Consider the following 24364-nt stretch of genomic DNA (forward strand, 5'->3'; position numbering starts at 1 on the left):
TGTGCGAGTGCAAATAAAAACAGCAAGTCAATGCCAAACCCCTGCAGATTTTGTGTAGAGAACAGTTCACTTAAAGGTCACCTATCATGCTATTTTTAGGCAATAGCATAGGTCAGATATATATACAAATATATAAAAAACATGTCTATGAAGTGTTTTGCTCAAAATACCAAACAGATCACCCATTCTAGCCATGCCTCATATCCCTCTATTTCACTTCCTGTTTCAAAAGTGCTGATTTTATGTATAAAGCTTTTAAAAAATGTATTACAAAAAAGGGGCGGAGCTTATGCTTATGTGGGAGATTCTACCGGAAGATTCTGCCGTGATGAAAGACCATATCATGGATTATCAAGGATTCTCTCTGAAACAGTATGGAGCTCAAAGGCTTTCTCTCTTGCCGGTTACACCACAAGGTGAGTTCCTTTTTATTTCCTGCTTCTTCACACACATGCTCTCCAGTACAGGTTAGCTCTGAGTGTTAGCGATGCTAATGTAAACACCGACCATATTACGTCCAAAACAGTCGGGCATTGTTTCTGATAGGGATGGGAACGATTAATAGAATATTCAAAATGATTCAGGTATATTGAAATATATAATTGAATATTATAATAAAAATACACTGTATTTGTGCAGCACTATTCTTATCAAAGTAAAAAGGTGCTTAACAGTGAAAATATAAATAATAATACGCAATTGATGGTTATAGATAATGTGACATTCCATAACCAAGCAAGTGATGTTCTCTACACGACAGGATCCGAACCCTCCGTCAGAACTGGAACTGAAGTTACAGTTTTGTTGGAGCCCACTGAAGATGTTTTAATGTGTTGGTTTATTTTGGTGTATAAACGGTCCGGTTCGTTAGAACAGGATCATCCTCTTCATTTCAGAGGAGGCTCTACTGTAGCTTTTAGTGGAAATATCAACTAATTTTATTTTATTGTCATTACAGAAAACACAACTCTTTATAGGTGATGCCATGCAACTCAACATGATCCAAGGAACATTAAAACCTTTTGGTTTAGTTTTGTATGTTGCCCTCAGGATGAATTTACATAACCTTTTCCTTTAGCATCATTATTAGGTCAACAATTTAATATGTCAAGTACCTTGGTTTAAGACCAAATACCACAAACTGAATGGCATCAGCCGAGCTACGTTTAAGCAAATGTTAGCATGCTACTGCCAAAATTCCCTTTACAGTTCTGACATTAGCATTATATCAAACCACAGCCCCACAGTCATGCTAGCACCATTGCTTTGTTTAACTTTAATTATTTAATACATCTTCTATATAAAACAATATACAGTATATATAATGCAACAAAATATTCTCAAAATACTCCACCCGCAATAATTGTGCACTAAAATTACAATTCAAACCTTACATTAATAAATGAAGCAAAAAAACTCATTCAAAAACTATGCATTTATTGACAATTTTGTATAAAGACAATAACTTTCCTCCGTAGGAAAATCTGAAATTAAATTGTTATACAAAACAGAACGTTGGGTTTTTTCTCATCTTTTTTTACAGCATGATTTGGGCGTTTGGGTCTGCATCTCAGTAGATGCCTTGGTCGTATAACAAAGATAAACTCATACGACTTGAACAAATAGTAAATGTGATGCGGAGAAGAAAAACAATACATGACGCGTGCGCTACTAAGCAATGCATCAAAACGCATGGGAGGAAATAAAGGATGCTACAAAGATTAGTGAGATGACTGAGTAGGAAGGAGAAGTTCTGTTAAACAAGAGAGTGAGTAAGTGCTAAGAGCCTTAAAGAAGTGCTGCTGTCCGCCTCTCCAATCCCATGATGCAACACTGGAGCTTTGAATGTCCGCTGAGATGAGATCTACAGAGTGTGAGATAACAAATGGATGATTCACTCCCTCTACGATCTCATTATTCAAATGTATTTACAAAGATGTTTTGGCGGTTGTAAAACATTATAATGTTACCAGTGCTCCACGTCTGCGTCCTCAAACTGCCCCGCCTCCATCGCCGCTGCCTCCACCTCCATACCGTCTGTCAACACACACACTGCAGTTTAACAGCATAAACTAAACCTTGAAAAGACCAACTGCTGGGTTTCCATTTGCACAGCAGAACACAATAAGCCCTAATACTCGTAACTTTCTCCATCATATTCTTTATAAAAATAGAAATACACATCAGATAAGTTTTCAAATCTTTGACCTCACTCTGTGACCTGCTGGGTTGGCTAGTACATTAAATACAATTTAAAAAAACATCCTAGAGTATAGTCCCAGCTCAACATAACCAGATGCCGTTTTAGGACCAAAGCACTGACATGCTAAATTAAACATAAATGTCTCAGCAGTTTTTATTGATTTAAAAACATAGTATAGACTGTTGGAAACTGCTCCCTCTTGAGAAGTTGTATTTAAAATGTCACTATAAAATGTGATTTAGGAACTCGTTTGGTCATTTGCAAAACAACTAATGACATGATTTATGGAGCCGTGCCAGTGATTTTCCACGACACTGTCCTGCACATATTTCAGAACTAAGAGCTTCTGTTAACAAAATAATCAAAATAAAAAGATTATTTGTGATTCGATCATTTCACAATTTATACCCCATCCACATTGTACTTTTTGTTTAACTACAGCTGGGTAAACGTCTTTATCCTCACCACTTTTCCTTGAAGAGATTGAGACATCACAAGCGGTTTTTTTTGCAACTTCATTTATAAGACATAAAAATTAGTCGAGGACAGAGAAAGACTCATGCTGGTGAATTCTAGTGAATATTCCAGAGGAAAACTGTCACACTTCCTGAAGAATATTCTTCTATCTATATATAGAAGATAAGAAAGGAAAAACTAACGCTCCTTTCCTTTTTCCTATTTTTGCTGTGATGCAAGTCACATTTCAGACTTCATCTGACCAATAAAGTATCATCATATCGTACTTAATACCGATGGTCCTCCTTTCTAAGCAAAACAAAGACTACTTGAGCACAGCCTGAGGAAACCCATCCTGATAAGAAGTACAAGTTTTTATGAGAGTTCCTTCACTTAACCAGAATAGAGGTCACATTACCAGCTGTTGCAGTATATTTGCAGTAATCATTCAGTTTGGATAAAGCATATTTGAACCCAATTTGTATCCATTATCAATATGATTCATATTTGTAATTTCAGTATGCGAGGTTGACTTAAACCTTCAAATTCTGCGTTGGGTGGTTCGGTGCGGACCCCGGCCATGTGGTACTGCTGGGCCACAGACTGGGCCAGCATCCCCTCCAGCCGCTCCAGCGTGGCCTGGCCCTCCGTCGTCAGCGCGGAGAGACCCTCGTCACAGGTGTAGAAGGTGGGAACGTCACCGTGGCCGTGCTCTGGGGGGGAGGCAAGGAGCAGTCGTCTTTACTAGAACCCTGTTTAGCATCTATTAGCATTATGCTAACATTAAATACATGATTTATAAGACACTTTAGGTAGTTTTACACAGCTATAAATACATTGTCTGTATTTAGTAATTTACAGTATGAAGACTACTATGAAGACACTGTACAATAGTACAACTGTGATTAACTATTCATATACTTCTAAGTGTTTGTACGAAGTGTTTTTCTTTCGTAAAGTGTTGGTTAATCTTTTTTATTTAGATCCCCACTAGCTTCCAAAGGTGTCCCTGATCCTGGGCTCCTTACAAAACAACAATAAGAACTATTTAGAAAACACCAATCAAACAACGCTGTCAATAAGTCCCTGAGCGTTTTGATTTCGAACATACACAAGTGTCGCTGTAAAGGCTCAACAGAAGACGTGGGTTGTGTAAAGATGCAGTGATGCATGCTGGATGTCTAACCTGCTTCTGCAGCCCGGGTCCAGACGAGCAGGGAGACAAAGAGTGACAAAAGAGACAAAGAAAAGATAAATGAGAACACGTTATTCAGTCAGCAGCATGTTAAAGAGTCTGTTCGTGCCTTACAGAAACCACAGAACCTAAAGTGATTAGATGAGCACCCTGTAGTTTTATATCCATCTCCTTTTCACATAATGGGCGCACACACCCACACAATCCTTTATGTTGTAGGGCCCTGGGGCCTGTGCACTGAAACTGTGTTTATCATGAGGTGCTCTGCTGCTGAAATCTTTGCAGTGGACACTGAAACTGTGACTGAGCCCAGAGCTGTGTCCATACGGCCGGATGGCTTTTACTGCACTTTACATGCATCACGGCCTGGTACGGCAGCTGCACCGCCCTCAACCGTAAGGCTTTACAGAGGGTGGTGAAAACTGCACAGAACATCATCAGGACAGAGCTGCCATCCATGGAGGACCTTTACTCCCAGCGGCTCAGGAAGAAAGCCCTCAGGATTATAAAAGACCCTCATCACCCCAGCCAAAAGGAGCGTCCACGTCGCGGCCCTGGGAGTATTGACGAGATCGACAAGATCGACAAGATCAACTAGATACTGCTAATCCTATCACCACTACAAGCAACAGTTACAAGCTACAAAACAGCCACAAGCTACGCTACAAGCCACAAGCTACGCTAACCGCAAGCTAGTCTGCACAAGCTACGCTACAAGCTACGCTGAAAGCTGTAAGTAAGCCACAGAACACCAAGAGAAAACATCATGCCTGGAGATAGACACAAAGGACGATGCCGTAAACGAGGGACCCCCTCAAGACCGGCATTGACAGTCATATCTGTGAACATTGAAGGGTTCTCCTCTGCAAAACAAACCATCTTAGCCGCAACCCTGTACAACATCGGACTTGGCAGAGTTTAATGAGAAGGGACAGCAATGTGTTCAGCTGTGGCTGAACCACATCTAACCAAGCCCTGTAACTGACTGCCTTGTGGACACGATAAGAAGACCCCAGCCACAAACTGTTCTGTCTGCTGCCGTCTGGCAGGCGTTACCGCAGCATCCGGACTAAAACCACCAGACTCAGAGACAGTTTCATCCCACAGGCCATAAGACTATTAAACACCTGAACTTTCCATATTTTCATTGTTTATTTATTTGTTTTATGTCATATATGATGTATATATATACACACACATATATATATATATATATATATATATATATACATATATATTAGGGCTGTCAAAAAAAAATTAACGCCACTAATTATTTTAACGCGATTAACTCATGTGTATTTTTTGTCCTCGGCCGCCCCGTAGTTTCAGAGCGCATCGAGTTTAAAATACCATCTACAAGCTGATGCTGACAGCCCCGCTCCTGCCGCCCGCTTGTGGCAGACCACACTTCCACGCTCACCGGCAGGCACCGACTGGCTGTTGGGAGGACCGGGAGGGTGTGTGTATGTGTGGCCAGAGCGAGCGAGAGAGAGACCTTACGTGCATTGTTGTTGTTAGCATCTGGTGCTAGCTAGCTGCGCTAACAGATATAAGGAGCTGTTTAAATGAAAACAGAGGAGCGACATTTCGCCGACAACTGCGCCGAGCACTTGACTTTATGCAGGAAGCCAGACAGTGGGACATTGTACGAGAAGTCAGCACACTCAGCACGGATAGTGCAACATGATTGCAGCGTCCAGGCAGCTCCCGTTCGAGCATATGCCTTGAGTTGCACATAGCTCCAACACACACACACACACACACACACACACACACACACACACACACACACACACACACACACACACACACACACACACACACACACACACACACACACACACACACACACACACACACACACACACACACACACACACACACACACACACACACACACACACACACACAACACACACACACACACACACACACACACACACACACCCACACACACACACACACACACACACACACACACACACACACACACACACACACACACACACACACACACACACACACACACACACCACACACACACACACACTTTGTATTGTATTATTGTATGAGAGAGGTTCCAGGTTGAATTGAGGCGAATATTTGTAATGTTCAGAGGTTGTTGTGTTTAATATTCATGAGAATATTTGTCATTGTTCAAATGATAATAAACATTAGCATAAAGCATATTGTCCACTCATATGTTGATAAGAGTATTAAAAAATATTCCTCTAAGGTACATTTAGAACAGATCAAAAATGTGCGATTAATCGCGATTAACAGCCCTAATATATATACATAAATATTATATAATGTTGCATTATTGCATCATATACTGATCATTTATATTGGACCCAAAGTGTTTTTCTATCGAATCTGAGGGCACCTTGATAATAGAATTGTGACGTTAATGTCATATTTTAAACAGACTGATAATGTTAGATAGTGAGTGAGTGAGTGAGTGAGTGAGTGAGTGAGTGAGTGAGTGAGTGAGTGAGTGAGTGAGTGAGTGAGTGAGTGTCCTCACCGGCTTCCTCCACATCGTACTCCTCTCCTTCGAAGTCGTTGTCGGAGTCGTTGTCCTCGGGGTCGGGGTGCAGCGCCTGGCACTCACACATGGCTGAGAACATGGACTCCACTGCATGCAGACCAACATATCATAAAAGATGCAACATTAGTAGCATTAGTCAATTTAGGAATGTGTAAGTCAGTGTCAACACTGTCACTATGTTATATTTCCTGGGTTATATTTGACTTTAAATAATATCCTTAAAATGTATACTCTACCACAATACTGCTGAAAAATATAACGAAACTACAGCACCCCTTTGATGTTGTGTCCATTTAAACGCTAAATGCATGCATCAAAAGAGACAACACATGTTCCTTTTTTAATAAAATAAACATTTCAGATATTTAGATTCAAGACAACAATATTCAGTTTGGCGGGGGGTTCAGCAGCGAATATTGCCAGATTTTCAATTTCAGGATTTAACCATTAGATGGCGCTTCATTCACAAATACAGAAAGACAAGTTTCATGGACTTTCAGTACTTCAGTTGTGTTTTGGTGAAGAGCATTTGAACACATATTTGTTATGGTTTTTACAGGCTACTACAGTATAACGAAAAAACATCAATATTTTAGATCAAATAAAGTATATCTAATCTTGTAATTCAATAATATATAGTCTTTATATATTAAATAATCATAATAATGTAAATGTTTACACTTTATTTGTTACGCTCATACTTTTACCTTTACAATCGTTTGCTTTAATATGTAGTATATTTTTTGTGTTTGCTTCCTTCTGCTCCCTTTCGGACACATACTGTATGATTTATTATTATTAATATGAAGATATTATTAAGATAAGATAAGATCATTTTTGTTTAGAGTTCTCTGCTGTCCCACGGTAATTCAGAAGGCTCACAGGTCACATTCCGACCATTATTTAAAACAATAGGTGCTTTCACACCGTCTACAGTTTGATTTGTATAGCGCAGTGTTTCTCAAACTTTGTCATACCAAGGACCACTTAACCAATAAAAAAACACTCGCGGACCACCTAACTCCACAAATATCCAAAAACACATCGTTTTTTACAAATCGCCTGAAAATTGTACAAACAAGTGGCAACATGTGTGATGAAGGTGTTTATCTGGGTTATATCATGCAATTGAAAGTGAAACTTAAGCTCACTCCATTGCGGAGATATTCCCGCGAGAGTGCGGAAAACTTTAATTAATTAATTAATTAAAAAAATGTGAAATGTTATACCACTAGGGGGCGCTCACGGACCACACTTTGAGAAGCGATGGTATAGAGGGAGCTCTGTGGCTGAATGGCCAGCAATTAGGTGTGGCGCATTTATCATAGGTGATCAGAGCTAACTACCTGCCGTCAGATTTCATTTAAAAAACAGGTTTGATTTTAAAATCCTAAAATAAATATATATTTTTTCTAATATTGTTGTGGTCATGTGACTTTGTTTAAAATCCAAGGGTGTAACTTTGGTTTGAGAAGTGGGGGGGCACACACGAAACAGGGGGTCCTCCACAATTAAACATTTTTCAGATTTAATTCAATGTCCTGCCTTTCTACAAATATATTAGGGAATATGGTGTTAAAAAAATCCAAGAAAAATGTGTGTTATTTAAGGTAATTAGGTAGAGGCCCTTTTTTTATCAGTAATGAATTTAGCAGTTGAACATACAGTAAAAGTCAACTGAGTGTCACTTGCAATGACAGTGTTGTGTTTTTATTAGGGCTGTCAAGTTAAAAAAAATTAACGCCACTAATTATTTTAACGCGATTAACTCATGTGTATTTTTTGTCCTCGGCCGCCCCGTAGTTTCAGAGCGCATCGAGTTTAAAATACCATCTACAAGCTGATGCTGACAGCCCCGCTCCTGCCGCCCGCTTGTGGCAGACCACACTTCCACGCTCACCGGCAGGCACCGACTGGCTGTTGGGAGGACCGGGAGGGTGTGTGTATGTGTGGCACGAGCGAGCGAGAGAGAGACCTTACGTGCATTGTTGTTGTTAGCATCTGGTGCTAGCTAGCTGCGCTAACGGATATAAGGAGCTGTTTAAATGAAAACAGAGGAGCGACATTTCGCCACAACTGCGCCGAGCACTTGACTTTATGCAGGAAGCCAGACAGTGGGACATTGTACGAGAAGTCAGCACACTCAGCACGGATAGTGCGCAACATGATTGCAGCGTCCAGGCAGCTCCCGTTCGAGCATATGCCTTGAGTTGCACATAGCTCCAACGATCCATCACACACACACACACAACACACCACACACACACACACACCACACACACACACACACACCACAGCACACACACACACACCACACACACACACACACACACCCACACACACACACACCACACACACACACACCACACACACACACACATCACACACACACACACACACACACACACACACACACACACACACACACACACACACACACCACACCACCACACACACCACACACCATCACACCACACACACCACAACACAACACACACACCACACACACACCACACACCACACACACACACACACACACACAACAACACACACACACACACACACACAACACCCACACACCACAACACACACACAAGCACACACACATTATTGTATTAGAGATTCCAGGTTGAATTGAGGCGAATATTTGTAAGTTCAGAGGTTGTTGTGTTTAATATCATGAGAATATTTGTCATTGTTCAAATTTGATAATAAACATTAGATAAAGCATATTTGGTCCACTCATATGTTGATAAGAGTATTAAAAACTTGAAAAATATTCCTCTAAGGTACATTTAGAACAGATCAAAAATGTGCGATAATTTGCGATTAATCGCGATTTAACTATTTGAATCGATGACCAGCCCTAGTTTTTATTTTATGAACATTCACATTAAAATGGTTTTTATAAATATTATTATGGATAAATACTAGGCTATTTATTATAAACGTTAGTCCTCAACATCTATCACTGTGTATATCACCATTCTTTAATTACATGTTTGATAAGTTTCTATGAAATAAGAAATTAATACAATTAAAATATAATTATCATATCATGTATTATAATGTATTGTATTATTAAGTAATATCATACATTAACCCCATTATAGCAGATGCCACATTGAATGGATGAATACATTTATGCATCAATAATTACAACGGAGTATTTCTAAATGTATTTAATACTAATAACATAATGATTCATTTTACTTTCAGATGATAATACTTTTCAGGGTTGGGTCCGGTCTGACAGCGCTTAGCTCTCTGCTGCAGAGAGGAAGAGAAGATCACTGCTCTAAACAAAGTCAAAAATCCTACATCCAAACTGAATAAATATAATTAATTATGATTAATACGTTAAGTCTTGTTCATTGTTTTTCACTTTTATTAAATGTTTGATATATCCGGCACAGACCCTTTCATACCGGCAATGCGCGATAGAAACAACAGGAACTGCGACAGCATAAATATGCGAACACAAACCAGACTGCTGGAGAAGAGAGATCACAGGGGGGGGGGGGGGGGGGGGGGTTGGGACACACACATTCCGATGGCCAATTAGTTTTAAACAAAGAGTTTGCAACATAAGGCATAGGGGGGTGGGGGCTGGTGAACGGTATGGTCAATGTTTGTAAACACTGTGAAATGTTGACTTTATTTGATCATTTCAGTTCAAAACTAACGTTCATATTTCTCTTTTTGAGAAGAGAAATATGAATATGTTAGTGGCTGACCCAGCCCCATGGTCTGGAAATAGAAGTGCACTGTTTTGCCTGGCTGAACCTGTATTGTACAGGAAAGGAGTGAGCAGAGGGTGGAGTTGTCGATTCTTGTTCTGTTTTTTGTGAACAATCCCCACCCTCTCAGACTTTCAGTTGCGCGCTACTAAAGAGACGCACTACCATGGAAACCAAACAATGGTGTAGCTGTATTGAAGTCCGAGTGGAAACAGTAACATTTGGAGCATTATGTTAGAATGAAACAGCCAGGTCGTGACTCACAAAAAAAAAAGTGTTACTTCACTAACTGTAAGCTTGTCACTCAGAGTAACCTACAGTTAACTTAGCTGCTGGAGAAGAAAGATCAGGGGGGAGAGCTGTGGCTGATGGGCCATTAGGTGTGTAAACATCATAGACTGTATATATAAAGGTAAACACACAGCTGAGAGCTGCCGTTTCATTCAGACTGTTTAAAAAACGGTAACAACGGACTATTTTTCTTAGCGGATGCATGTAAATGTAAATCAATACAACTATCTTTTAAATCAATAAAATCATTTTCTAAATCCATAAAAGCATTTCAATTAATATTGGGAGTCATTTCGTTACTTTGTTGAGAATGTGGCCATGTAATAAGTGGGATAATGTGTAGCGACTTGGTCATTATGGGGAAAATAACACCCTTCAGCAGATCAGGATCCTGATCTGCTGACGAGGCTCCAATAAAATATAAATATTTTTAGTGAATTACTGAGTTTATGCTCGTTAATAACGTTTTAATGAAGCTGACTACAGTATATTCATATTTGTCGTGCTTTCATGTCAATTCGGCGAACATAAACATAAATGATCGTGGTGGAGATGATGATTAAATTAGGATTACAAATCGAGAGCCGGGCTGCATTTCCTCCCGTTCGTTTTTGGAGCTGGCGGGCTTCCTGATGTTTTTTGTACAGTAGTTGTGGACTAACCAACATTATTTAGTTAAATAAAAACATGGTGATGTTTTGTAAATGATTACATGTCTCTTATTTAGAACAGAGTATGATCCTATGCGTGACATATGGATCTTAACAAAGGTCCGCTATACAGTAGTACCAGACATAAATCTACCGTACTGTATCAGAGTTTATTTCACATGAGCTCCAGTGTGGAACCCCACTGCACCCCCTGGTGGATCAATGATCCATTGCAGCTGGCTTCATTATAATTACATTTATTTATCAAGGGGGCGGTCTCAAGTCACGCTGGAGGTTTTCCTTTGAGCGAGGGCAGACCCCGTGCCGGCCACGGCCCTCGCGTTTCAAACTGTTTGAAATGAGGTGCTACATACAACCCAATTTGTGTTCTTTGAAATTGAAAAGGATATCACATTGTGTTTGTTACTTTCGTTGCAGTTGTATATGTCTTAAGTGTAATTTGGCTTGGCTTCCAATTTGTATGGACATGCTTTTATTTTGAAGGGGAGTTAGCGCTGTTGGAGGAGGAAGTTGCTGTTGCTATGGAAACAACGTGAAAAGGAGCGGAGATTAACGGAGAAAAGTAATATCTACATATAAAGACGGAGAAAGTAAACGATAACGTTTATGGTTAAGTGTTAGCACCTCCCGAAGAGGCACAAGCTCTTACGTTGATATTGGAGATTTCAATAAATTCAATTTGGCAGCCGCAGTGCCAAATAAAAAAACGAATATCCGAATAACGAAATGGAAAACCGAATAGTAGGCCAACAACCGAGTATTCGGGTACAGCCCTATCGCATTTACAACATGTTAAAACAGTAACTTTAAAATGTATCTTATGATCTGTGTTTTTGATGGAATAAAGTATAGACATAGTAAATAATAATCAAAAAATAAGTTAAAAAAACAACCAAATCAGATCAGAATTCAAACATGGCTGTAAAAAAACTAAACATTTCATAAAAAGGGAGAGCATCAGTGTGGCCCTCAGGCTCAGCATGGTCACTCACATGCCACCTTGTCGCTGGGCACAAATCGGATCTCTGTGATCACTCCTTCGTCTTCATCACCACTGTCACTGCTGTTGTCTTCTTCGTCATCCCCGGCTTTCTCTGCCATTTCTACCACATTCTCCCCTGCCAGGACAGAAGGTGACACACGGTTAAAATACAGTTTTGTGAATGATCCTCCGAACATTTATTGCATCCTGTGTCTTTCTCTCACCTTTGATCTTGCCGTTGACCATGACGTACAGGTGCTCCTGTGGGTAAGCGCTGACGTCTCTGGAGATGGCATGCAGGCCGATGTTGGGATAATCCAGAAAGAATCCCAGCCCCGAGCCATCGAACCATGACAGCTGCCTACCAAAAGACACACGCATCTAACAGCTGATGCTTCACATAGTGTCCACACACATAGAATAAAAAAGGTACATAATTGCATTAAGGTACATTTACTTCCAGGCTTCCAGAACAAGTTTGACAGGCCGTGGGAACATTAATACCAATTTCAGGAAGTGATTTGGAATGGAAAGTCAGGCTAAGTGAGAGTCAGTATCTGAAAGCAGCTTCGGGTTTATGTTCAAATAAAAACAACCTGACTGCAGGGCTGCAACTTCACTATTTTTTATAAATCAATTACCAACTATTGCAAAAAAGTGCTTTTTCAAGACAATTATAGTTATGTATAACCAATTTGTATTCACTCATATTAATATCACAAAATAAAATCAATTCAATCCTCAGATTTGAGAACCGATCTGACATTGAAACGTGAACCGAAAATCTGACTATGAAAATAGTTATTAATATTCTGATCTAGTATTAGATCCTTTCACCTCTACCTGTTTCACATCCTACAAACAACTCGTTTGTGTATCTGCTACAGATTTGCAAGTCTTTGTAAAATAAAGTGCCAATGCCTTCATAGCAATATCTGGGGATTTCAACCATGTCAATCTAAATAAATCTCTTCCCACCTTTAAACAGTATGTTGATTGCAAAACGAGGGAAAATAAAACATTAGACTTACTGTATGCTAATGTCAAGGAGGCATATAGCTCAATAGCACTCCTAAAAAAGTTAATTTCGAGCCCTGCTTTCAATACCATCAGACCTGCCCTGCTCAGCAGTAAGCTACTGGACATGCAGGTGGATGCTCCACTGGTGAGCTGGATAACCAACTATCTCACAGCTCGGCCACAGTACGTGAAGCTGCAGAACAACACCTCTGACATTATATTGAGCAGCACGGGCGCTCCTCAGGGCACGGTCCTCTCTCCTTTCCTGTTCACAGTCTATACATCAGACTTCAGACACTGCTCACAGTCCTGCCATCTGCAGAAATTCTCAGATGACTGCCATTGTGGGCTGTATCATCAGAGATCAGGAAGCTGAGTACAGGAGTGTTGGACAGTTTTGTGGAGTGGTGCGGTCAGAACCATCTGCAGCTCAACGTCACTAAAACTAAGGAGCTAGTGGTTGACTTCAGGAAGCGGAGTAACGCCCCAAGCCCAATTACCATCGTGGGCATGGATGTGGACATTGTGGACAGCTACAAGTTCCTGGGTGTCCACATAGACAATACACTGGACTGGAGTAAAAACACTGAGGCCCTATATAAGAAAGGCCAGAGTCGCCTGTATTTCCTCAGGAGACTCAGGTCCTTTAACGTCTGCAGCACTATGTTGCAGATGTTTTATGACTCTGTGGTCTCCAGTGTGATCTTCTTTGCTGTAGTGTGTTGGGGCAGCGGGGTGAAGTCATCAGGAGAGCAGGCTCTGTCCTGGGAGTGGATCAGGAGTCGTTGGCAGTGGTGTCGGAGGGGAGAATGCTGAGGAAACTTCTCAGCATTCTGGACAACAGGTCTCACTCCCTGCATGCCACACTGGTTTCCTATCGGAGCACTTTCAGCCACAGACTGAGATCACCGAAGACCACCACACAGCGCCACAGGAGGTCTTTCCTCCCAGTGGCAATCAAACTCTATGTGCAAACTATGTGCAATATTTAGAGATGTCCCGATCCGATCACGTGATCGGGGATCGGAGCCGATCACGTGATTTTTAAAAGATCGGAATCGGGAAAAAAAGATCGGGGATAGGGAATCCTTAAAAAAATTATTTTATTTAATGTTACAAAACAAAAATGACCATGTGCACATCTTAAAGTCATCCTGAGGCCTTAGTTTTGGTTTAAAATTACACAACATCATGTATGTGTTGCTTCTTTTGGGCTTGTTTTCATAGTGCTTATTTCTCTCAAACCTGGCAACAGAGTGGGCGCAGTGTCTAATAGTAGCAGTAAACTAACGAGAGGCTACGTTCAGCTGGTGACTCGGGAGTCGGGACAGAGCAAATGTCAGGAGTTTGGAAGTATTATAAAATTGAAAGCGAAGGCAGTGTAACAGCCAGATGCAATGTTTGCAAGAAGGAGGTTCTGCGTGGTGGAAAGAACAGAGCTACGCTCAACACGACCAATCTAATACGATTGTTTGTTTTTTACCCGTTTTTTTTTCAAATTGAATTTATTGAAATCTCCAATATCAACGTAAGAGCTTGTGCCTCTTCGGGGGGTGCTAACACTTAACCATACACGTTATCGTTTACTTTCTCCGTCTTTATATGTAGATATTACTTTTCTCCGTTAATCTCCGTCACGTTGTTTCCAAAGCAACAACAACTTCCTGTCAACAGCGCTACCTCTCCTTCAAAATAAAAGCATGTCCACAAATAGGAAGCCAAGACAAATTACACTTAAGACATATACAACTGCAACGAAAGTAACAAACACAATGCAATATCCTTTTCAATTTCAAAGAACACAAATTGGGTTACATTAACAAATAACTATAAAACAACAATACTGTAGAATAACAAAATGAATGCCGTGAATACACCGAAACACACGTGTTGAAGTGGTTCGCTGCTGATTACTATTGAATTGTGTTACTCCAGTAAGATGGAAATATAATTGTTACTGCACTATCTGCACTCAATTTGTTGACATGGTTATTTTGTGGTGGACCACTGATAAGCTTTATTTTGTTTTGATCCAATGCTGCACAACTGAACTGATCCAATGCTGCTGTGAAAAAAAGAAGCTATATCCATGTTGGATAGAATGGATAGTTGGGTACTGTCATTTAAATACAAAAATAACCTTAAGGGACAACTTGAATGCTTTTTTCCTTTTTTTTCTCTTAATGCATTGCATAAAGATCGGATCGGGAAAAATCGGTATCGGCAGATTGTCAAAATCAAATGATCAGAATCGGATCGGGAACAAAAAAAGGTGATCGGGACATCCCTAGAAATATTATTATTAGTAGTATTATTAACCTTCTGGAGTCCAGGCAGAGATGTTCACAAGTCTCTTTTTGCAAGTCCAAGTCAAGTCTCAAGTCTTTGTGGGGTGAGACTTGATCAAGTCTCAAGTCTTTGGTCACGAGTCCAAGTCAAGTCTCAAGTCTTTGTGGGGTGAGACTTGATCAAGTCTCAAGTCTTTGGTCACGAGTCCAAGTCAAGTCTCAAGTCTCTAAAAAATAAAAGTCTCATGTCTCTTCTGGTTGTAATAAGCCTTCTATTGTCTGCTGCTATCCAGTCTGTTAAGAATACTGCACAGCTATATCAAAGAAATTCAAAGCATTTACTGTATTATTATCACTCCTATATCTATTAGCATACAGTATCAGTACTGATTAGTTGTTTGTTATATGATCACTTTAAACAGGCTATTGCAATGCAATGTTAGGACAAACATCACACTTTAGCTAAATGCAAACAACTTATAAGCAAAACACTTCAGAATCAGAAATCAGTATCACAAATACTTTATTAATCCCCCGCAGGGAAACTGTGTTAAAAGTACTTCAAAGTAAACATTTGTTCTGTGCCATTTGCAACTAAAAAACTATTGCTGCAATATTATCTGAAATATACTGAACTGGTGATATTAAAACATGACCTGTTCCAAAAGAGATATCTACCATTAACACCATTTACCAGCCAAATGCTGGTCAATCATGCAAGTGGCTGGTACTGTATGTTGCACGCACCAGCCACAAATAACAATGGCAATCTATTGAGTGGCTGGTAACATTTCAACATTCACTAGGCTAGCCATTTGGCCAGTGGACAACAATGTTAAAATTTGACCTCTGCAACCGTATTGTTTAATTACACTGGGTCTCTAATGACATATTTTAAGTCTACTATAAATAAACATATTCCTCTATCCTCTCACTCAAACCCAGTGTAATGGTAACCTGATAAACCTGTAACATTAACGTTACGTGGTCAACAATAAACCTGTAACCTGCCTATAAACCGACAGATGTATTTATGTATGTAACGATGTATTTTTCTACGTTTAACGTTAGCCAGTAGATGGTGGCAGCGGAACGTAATGATTAACGTTACCGACCTTTTTTATGTCATGTCAAGAGTTGGATGTCAACGCCACTCAACGCAAACAAGTGTGACAAGCAAACATTCACTCATCTTTTCAAATATTCAGTTACAAAGCTAGTAGCAAGCTAAGTTAACATTACATAGCTGATGCTGAGCTAAACATGTTTGCTAACCGTCCATATGCGTTAATGTGACTGACCTCTCCGGGTGAGTTTTCAAGTGCCTGATGAAATTTGACGTTGTTGCACCAGCATCCTTGATTTTAATATTGCAGACTTTGCAGTGTGCGCTCCTTTTGTTGGTGCCGCCGGCGTTTTGTTCGTTTTTATAGTTGAACCTAATTACAAGCGGTACAGCTGCAGGTGTGCCGCCGGTCGCCATGGTGTTACCATGATGTTAATGTTAATGTTAAAGGTGGGGTAGGTAAGTTTGAGAAACCGGCTCGAGATACACTTTTTGTTATATTCCATGGAATGCTCTTAACATCCCGATAGCCGGCCCGGCTAAAGTAACTGGATGGCCTACCTGCCTGTCAGCCTCCCATCGGGGCACAAACTTATCTCGTGCCCTCATTGGTCATGTGTGCGTTCGTGTGTGTTGGAGGAGGGGCTCTGTGAGGAAGTGGCAGATTTTCTCCGGTTGTGTATTTTCAAATTCTAGCGATCTCGAGCCGGTTTCTCAAACTTACCTACCCCACCTTTAATAGGCCAAAAATAGAAAACACAATGATTGTTCACGAGTCCCAAAACACGAGTCCAAGTCGAGTCCGAAGTCTTTTGAGCAGGAGTCCAAGTCAAGTCTGAAGTCTCTGTGTGTGCGACTTAAGTGCGACTCGAGTCCGAGTCACAGACTCGAGTCCCCATCTCTGAGTCCAGGTGCACATATTTTACGTAATTAATCATATATTTTCGATTATAAGGAGTAGAAATATGATTCAGATATCCGCGGTATCTCCTGTGAGACTGTAACCAGGGCACAGCAGCCAATATGGCCGCTCAAAGCAGCTAGACTTTACACTGTGTGGATTAGTGGATTTGTGTGTCCGTCAAGGAAATCTCGGCCGGCAGCCATGATGGTCTGAAATGACCAATGGACATCGAGAAATCACTAAGGGCCTACCCACCAAGTATAAAAAAACATAAACCACATGTCTCCCATCAGTTTACGTCTGTGAGGAGAGAGAGAGAGAGAGAGAAAATGGCACAAAAAAAATGTACAGTTGCCGACTTCGCTAGAGATTTGTTTCGCTAGTAGCAGTGAAGATAACGCACTTATTGTAAGTCGCTTTGGATAAAAGCGTCAGCTAAATGTAATGTAATGTAATGTAATGTAATGTAAAAGAAAGAGCCTCAGAACCTGAAGTCTTCGACTCTTCTGAAGAAGAAGAATACAAAGACAACAACAAGGATCCATTTGGACATAGGTAGGTGTAAATATTACAGTAATAGTGTACTGGCAATGTGTGGGGAATACCGCGAAAAGTAACAATAGGTTTATTGATATATCTTTTTTATCGATAGTCATGAACTTTTTATTGGACAAAATAGACTCTCCATTAGCAAACGTTTACTCTGTGTTAACGTTATTTTGTTGTGTAAAAGTGAGATTACATGTGTAGTAGGGGTGTAACGGTTCACAAACATTTCGGTTCGGTACGTACCTCGGTTTTTTGGTCACGATTCGGTTCGGTACGTTTTCGGTACAGCAGAATTTTTTTTCACAGAACAAAACATATATATATATTTTTTTTATATTATTATTAAACTGTGAATAATGTATTCACTCAAATAAATACAAAATATAATAAAATAAACATTAAGGTGCAGCATTTCGATGAACTGAAATAATCTGTATTTGAACTTTACTGTAGGCTACTAGTACTCACAAAATATAAACTATTAGTTTTGGGTTTTTAATTATTATTAAACTGTGAATATTCACTCAAATAAATACAAAATATAATAAAATAAACATTAAGGTGCAGCTTTTCGATGAACTGAAATAATCTGTATTTGAACTGTACTGTACTAGTACCTAAGCAGCCAGTTTGACATTATGACTTGCTTGTCATTGTATTTTCATGTTTTTTTAAAGAAAAATTAACTTGTCCACATTGCTTGCCGAAAGGGCAGATCTGCTGGCACTAACAATGTCTCCTGCTGTGGAGAACACCCTCTCGCTAGGGACAGAGGTAGCAGATACAGCCAGGTAGCGCTTTGCTAACATGGCAACATAAGGATATATGGCGTTTGTAACAGCTTTGGCTCGGTCTGAACTCTCTGCGAGTGGTGGAGGCTTACATGCTAGCGGGAGTTGGGTTTGCACTTCAGTCTTTTTTCTTTTGGTACCGGTGATATTCACGTTCGGGTGATGCCTTTTCAAGAGTGTGCAAGTTTGATGTATTGCCAGCCGCGTAACCAATTTTAGTTGAACAATGCCGACAAACAGCTTTGGTTCGGTCCACCTGTCTTTGTCCTTCATCCTTGTACGTAACTGCGGAACCAAAATGTTCCCAAACCGGAAACTTCAATGATGCTGGAGGATTTTCGAGCTCAACTTTATCTGCGTTCGCCATTCATTTTCGACAGTTCCTCAAATTACTGACTACATTTGAACGCATCCCTCTGACCAGCTCTCATAGTATGCCTCTCATCCAATGAAATGACTTGCTCGCTCTATGACGCGTTGAACCCAATGTGACCAAATTACTCTGAATGCTGCGACGCAGCACCTGAGATTACTTCCAAAAAGTTGTTCACGTTCTCAATTTTTTACGTTTAACGTTATATTCGTTCGGTACACACCTGTACCGAACCGAAGGGCCCGTACCGAATAATTTCGGTACGGGTACGTGTACCGTTACACCCCTAATGTGTAGATGATTAAATTAATCATGTATTCGTCCCACAACGGAGACATTATTTACGGTGACATGTTTTTGCCATCGATTATTTTATCATACTGTTCTGTACAGATGAGACTTTGTCATAGATTTATTTATATGTGTGCCTGTTATTATTTTACCGTCCTGTACAGATGAGACTTTGTAATCAGATGTAGCCTATGTATATGTGTGTCTGTGATTTTATACTGAGTAACTGGAAGTACCTGTGTGTGTGTGTGTGTGTGTGTGTGTGTGTGTGTGTGTGTGTGTGTGTGTGTGTGAGTGAGTGAGTGTGAGAGAGACTCCTTCTCCAACCTCCCAAACTTTCTTTTTATGTGTGCATTGTTATTTGTGCTTGAGCAACATTTTACTTAAAATGTATTTCAATGAAATTAGTAGTAATTATTGTCCTACATTTCAATTTGTTTTACAGAAATGTTTCACAGCTGCCTGGGCCTAGTGGCCCACAGGCGGCATTTATCCAGCAGCCACACAACATCCATCTGTGCCTGCCCCCAGGTCAAGATCTACCGTGGCTCAAGGGCCTTCACCAGAGCCATCACCACCAAGGACCAGCATCACTACAGCTGCCTCCACCTCCATCTGCGGCTGCCACCCGGTCAAGATACACCTCAGCACAAAGGCTCCACCACAGCCATCACCTTCAACCCAGCCAGCAAGGAGGTCTCGTATAGCACTTGTACACCCCACCTACACAGCAGCCCATGCACCATCACCCCCACCTACACAGCAGCCAGACCCACTGTCTTGGAAGACAGCCAAAGACCTTGACACTGTCTTGACATTTATAATGAATAGTTGGTTGAAAGTTCTGATGTTCAATATTGTAAATAGTGAGATTTTCCAGTTTCTTATATTTATATAAATAGTTGGTTGAAAAAAACATATTTATAATAAATTGTTGGTTGAAAAAAAAAAGTTTGAATGCTCAATTTGTATTTGTACACATCACATGAACCTTGGTATGTAATATGAAGTCATTATTCAGTCCTAATGTATCTCAGTCCCTGCTGTGGTGAAAGTAGAGTGATAAACACCTGTTTTATTCAAAATTCGAATTTCATTTTAGACATGAATTACACATTTATATACAGTGTAATTCAAATATTTCACTGCTAAAACACCAAAACAATTCGATCACATGAGTACATTTGTGTTTTCACAAAAGTTTTGAAGATTTTCCGAAAATCGGATGTCAAATGTTAAGCTTTTGAGTTACTTATCTCATCAAACAGTGCCCTAAGGTGAGTAATTTGCATACATAGCAAGACCAGAGATTGTCCTGACATTTTTTTATATGTACACATGGGGTGCCATGTTAGAAGAAATACATTTAAAAGGTGATTTAAGAAAACATCTAAAAATCGAGAAAATACCCTTAGACTCCAGAGGGTTAATAATGCTATTTATTTGTTGCACTACTAAATACTGCTAATAATTGCATTGATTGTGTGACCATCTATGTTTCATGTTGTCTCTAGATGTTTAATTGCTCTTTTTGCTGCACTTTTAGTGTACAGTTTTGCTGTTGTGCTGCTGTGTTTATTGTATTTTGTTACTCTGGCACAAATAAAGTCTTATCTTATCTTCTAACTTGTTCACCACTGTGTCACTGTGGGTGACAAATTATGTGTTTTTCATCCAATACATTTGTAATTATTATTTTGAAAGTGACTACTCCGGAAGTGGTTAGCACGCCGAGTGGAGCATCTGTTTTTAAACGTTCTATGCTGTTTATTGGTTTATTTTAACACAATTCATGTATTTAACTCTAACAACAATTAAGATTCAACACATTAAGATTCAACACATAAACTAACACTGGTGTTGTAAAGACAAAAACAAGCGCCACGTGCATCACTTACGTTTCTGCGACGTACAGCGTGCCGCAGCCCAGCTTCTGGCCGTCCATCACCGCCGTGGTCTCGGCTTGCTCGTGCCGCACTCCCTCGGTGGGAGGATGGAGGTCTTTCAGCAGAACCATCGTTAACGTGTGCCGGAGGGTAGAGACACAGGACCCTGGTGACAGCAGGAAGCTGTGTGTTCTATTTCGTGCCACAAAAGCTTGCTGATGTACCCCGTATAACTTGTGTGAGCTGGATGCGGATAAACTGCGAGCTATGCGGTTCTTCTCTGGGATTACCTGAACCAGGCCGAGGCCTCCGGAGAGCAGGACACCGGGGCGGACAGTCTGAAAACACACTTTAAGGAAATTGTTGAAGAACTCGTTGCTCCTCGCTGTCGACCTTTCGAAGCTGAAATATCGCGGCAAGATAAGTCCAAGCAATACGTTAAAAAAAAAACAATAATCACGTGACTCCCGCGAACAAAGCGTGGTTGGGTTAAATTGATGGTTACGTCTGTTTTACGTAACATCCCTATTCCTGAAGCCATGCTCCGTAAAAACATTGTATGTACAAGGTTACTACCGGAAATCTTTTTACGAGGGGCGGATCTACCGGGGTGGCATGGGCCACTCTAACTGCCACCCTAAAAAATACCCTTGCCACCCCAGTTGGCGTATTTTTTTTGAAAGAAAAGTTGTGGCTAATCGGACATTTATGAGAGAAAATCTCTAATGTCCGAGTGCAAGTGAATGCAGCACAAGACGCGAGTCTTGTGCCCGGCCCTGGCGCAAGCTTGGAAATATGATTGGCGGCGATTTCATTTGAACGGGGGACGGTGTTACAGTATAACTTGAGTCATGACAACTGGCGTCATTCTATTATTTTAGACAGGGGCGTGGCCTTCGACTGAAATACACATTTCGATCGCTTCTTCTGTCGTTTATATTCATCTGTTGGTATATTTGGCTGGATAGGAACACTTTGATGCACATTCAGTCCCAGTGTGTGAGGTTGTGGTTGCGATGTCTGTTCAAAACATTGCAAGCTTGAATAAATCATTTAAACCAGTTATTGTTGCCAGACTTATTACTGAATATCATTGTTAATGTGATACCAAGTCCATCTGAGACCTGTTTACACCTTCAGACAGCCTCCAAGTGAAGCACACGTTGTTTACTCACAGTTTGAAAGCAGCGTGGAGAAGTCTTCAGCTGTGGAGAGCTCCAACCAGGATAACTTGTGATACGACTTCTGTGGCTTGTTCTTGTTATCAGTCTTATTTGTATCATATATGATCGTTATTAATATGATGTGACCCGTTTATACTTTCATACAGTCTGTTAGTGAAACATACAGTCTGTCTGAGTTGTTATTATATTATTCCTTGTTATTGTTGTCTTTCCATCTGTCGGTGTTGATTATACCTAGCTACTACATAACGAAACACATGGCCTAATTTGCATATTTGAACTTAATGTGTGCACTAGAATACATTTACATGTGAAATGACCACTTACCACAACGTAATGTAGGCTCGCAGGCTGATCAACTAGGATATCTGATCTCGGTGGGTCTTAATGAGGCTTGATACAGACCTCAGTCAGTATACTATTTAAAAGCAAATGCCTACTATAATATGTATATTATATGGCTCATTCATAACGCGCATGGCTCGAGTGATTTTTGCTATTGGGACTCGGGTTTGAGTCCAGCATGAACTTTTTTGTTATTTTCATGTCGATGGACACTGAATAATATTTTTGAATAGAGGATTCATAAGGATTCATAATATTGTTTGGAATTGTATTCCATGGAATGATCTTAACATCCCGATAGCAATGAATACATTAAATGTTTGACAATAAATAAAATAAAATGTAATCTGTGGAAGCCGTAGCACTGTACAAAGCACGACCAATCATTTGAGCCTGCCTGTCAGCCTTCCATCTCGTGCACAAATGTATCTCGTGTCCATCAGCACCATATAGATAGGCTTAGGGTTAGGTGTCCATTGGTCATATGCGCGTTCGTGTGTGTTGGAGGAGGGGCTCTGTAAGGAAGTCTGAAGGAAGGGGCAGATTTTTTCCGGTTGTGTACTTTCAAATATAGCGCACTCGAGCTGGTTTCTCCATTAAGGGGAACATAATTTAGACTAAATAGACCACCAAGAACACATTTCTGACAAGTGTCAAATATCTGAAATGTGACATATGTCGGCTTTAATGGTAAAATAACTAATATGTATAACTTAATTAATGATTGCATGCAATTTTACCTATTAAAACATGGCGATAAATCATTTTATTTTGTAGGTTTCAACCTTTATATATAGTCTATGGTTTCAACGGGATGTGCTTATTATGTGTAATTGTATGCTCTTGACGCAAATGGTATATGTAGTGTCACTGTAGCCACTAGAGGGCAGACAAGTAAAACAACCGTGAAGTTTGGTGATACTTACACAACACAATTACAAGTAACTAAATGAATAAATACGTACAAAAAAACAAGTTAAATTAAAATAATAAAGCTTGACGTAGTCCTTATTATTTACAGAGAAATACATTTAATGTATACATGTTTATATGTCAAAAATATGATTCAATTACATTTCTGTTTAGCAACATCACTACACTAGGTTTTTATCTCCAAAGACCATGGTTCAAATTCGCATTTTAAAACAGAGTTGTCCAGTATTACAAAAATAACTTGAAACATAAAACCTACATCCCTATTTCAGCAGCTCAGCTGGGACTTCTTCACAGCAGAAACATCCACTTCAAGGCTTTTAGGATTTAAATACATTTCTTGTAAAAAATCATTTCAGGAATGAAAATAAGGCACCGACACAGTGAGCTTTTGAGGAGATGCCTTGGGTGTTGGTTTTTAATAACTTAGAAAACATTTATGTTACAGCAATACTACAGTAACAGTACAACAGAGAAATGCAAGGAGCCACCTTCACGTTCAGTGGAGCCTCTGAATCACGCCACTGGGTCTGAACATTAGAAAAGCAACAGATGTTGCCAGTGCCAACAGAGTCACGCCGGGTTCAGTGGAATGATGTGGGGCTGGGGGCATGAACACACACTACTCCCCGTCCTGCTCTAACA

General features: G+C 40.1%; 1 protein-coding gene across 2 annotated transcripts; it reads right to left on the reverse strand.

Moving 5' to 3' along the window:
- Positions 1-1417: 1417 nt before the first annotated feature.
- On the reverse strand, positions 1418-21715 carry clns1a (chloride channel, nucleotide-sensitive, 1A). 2 transcript variants are annotated; one of them, XM_034237628.1, is made up of 8 exons: positions 21270-21712; positions 12314-12450; positions 12100-12225; positions 6382-6492; positions 3846-3851; positions 3199-3372; positions 1971-2037; positions 1418-1864 (listed from the first exon to the last, which is right to left on the reverse strand). In XM_034237628.1, coding segments are annotated over exons 1-8 (741 nt in total). In that variant the 5' UTR covers positions 21389-21712; the 3' UTR covers positions 1418-1863. The 2 variants fall into 2 exon arrangements, with proteins under 2 accessions (XP_034093519.1, XP_034093520.1); XM_034237629.1 differs by lacking the exon at positions 3846-3851 and having other exon boundaries at positions 21270-21715.
- Positions 21716-24364: the final 2649 nt, after the last annotated feature.

This window comes from Gymnodraco acuticeps, unplaced genomic scaffold (assembly GCF_902827175.1).
Source record: "Gymnodraco acuticeps unplaced genomic scaffold, fGymAcu1.1, whole genome shotgun sequence".
Classification (NCBI taxonomy): Eukaryota; Metazoa; Chordata; class Actinopteri; order Perciformes; family Bathydraconidae; genus Gymnodraco; species Gymnodraco acuticeps.

Coding starts and splice junctions, on each gene's coding strand:
- clns1a (XM_034237628.1), bottom strand. CDS start 21,388: ATGGTTCTGCTGAAAGACCTCCATCCTCCCACCGAGGGAGTGCGGCAC. Junction 12,451..21,269: donor ACGCTGTACGTCGCAGAAAC/GTAAGTGATGCA, acceptor GTCTTTTGGTAG/GCAGCTGTCATGGTTCGATG. Junction 12,226..12,313: donor GGTCAACGGCAAGATCAAAG/GTGAGAGAAAGA, acceptor CTGTCCTGGCAG/GGGAGAATGTGGTAGAAATG.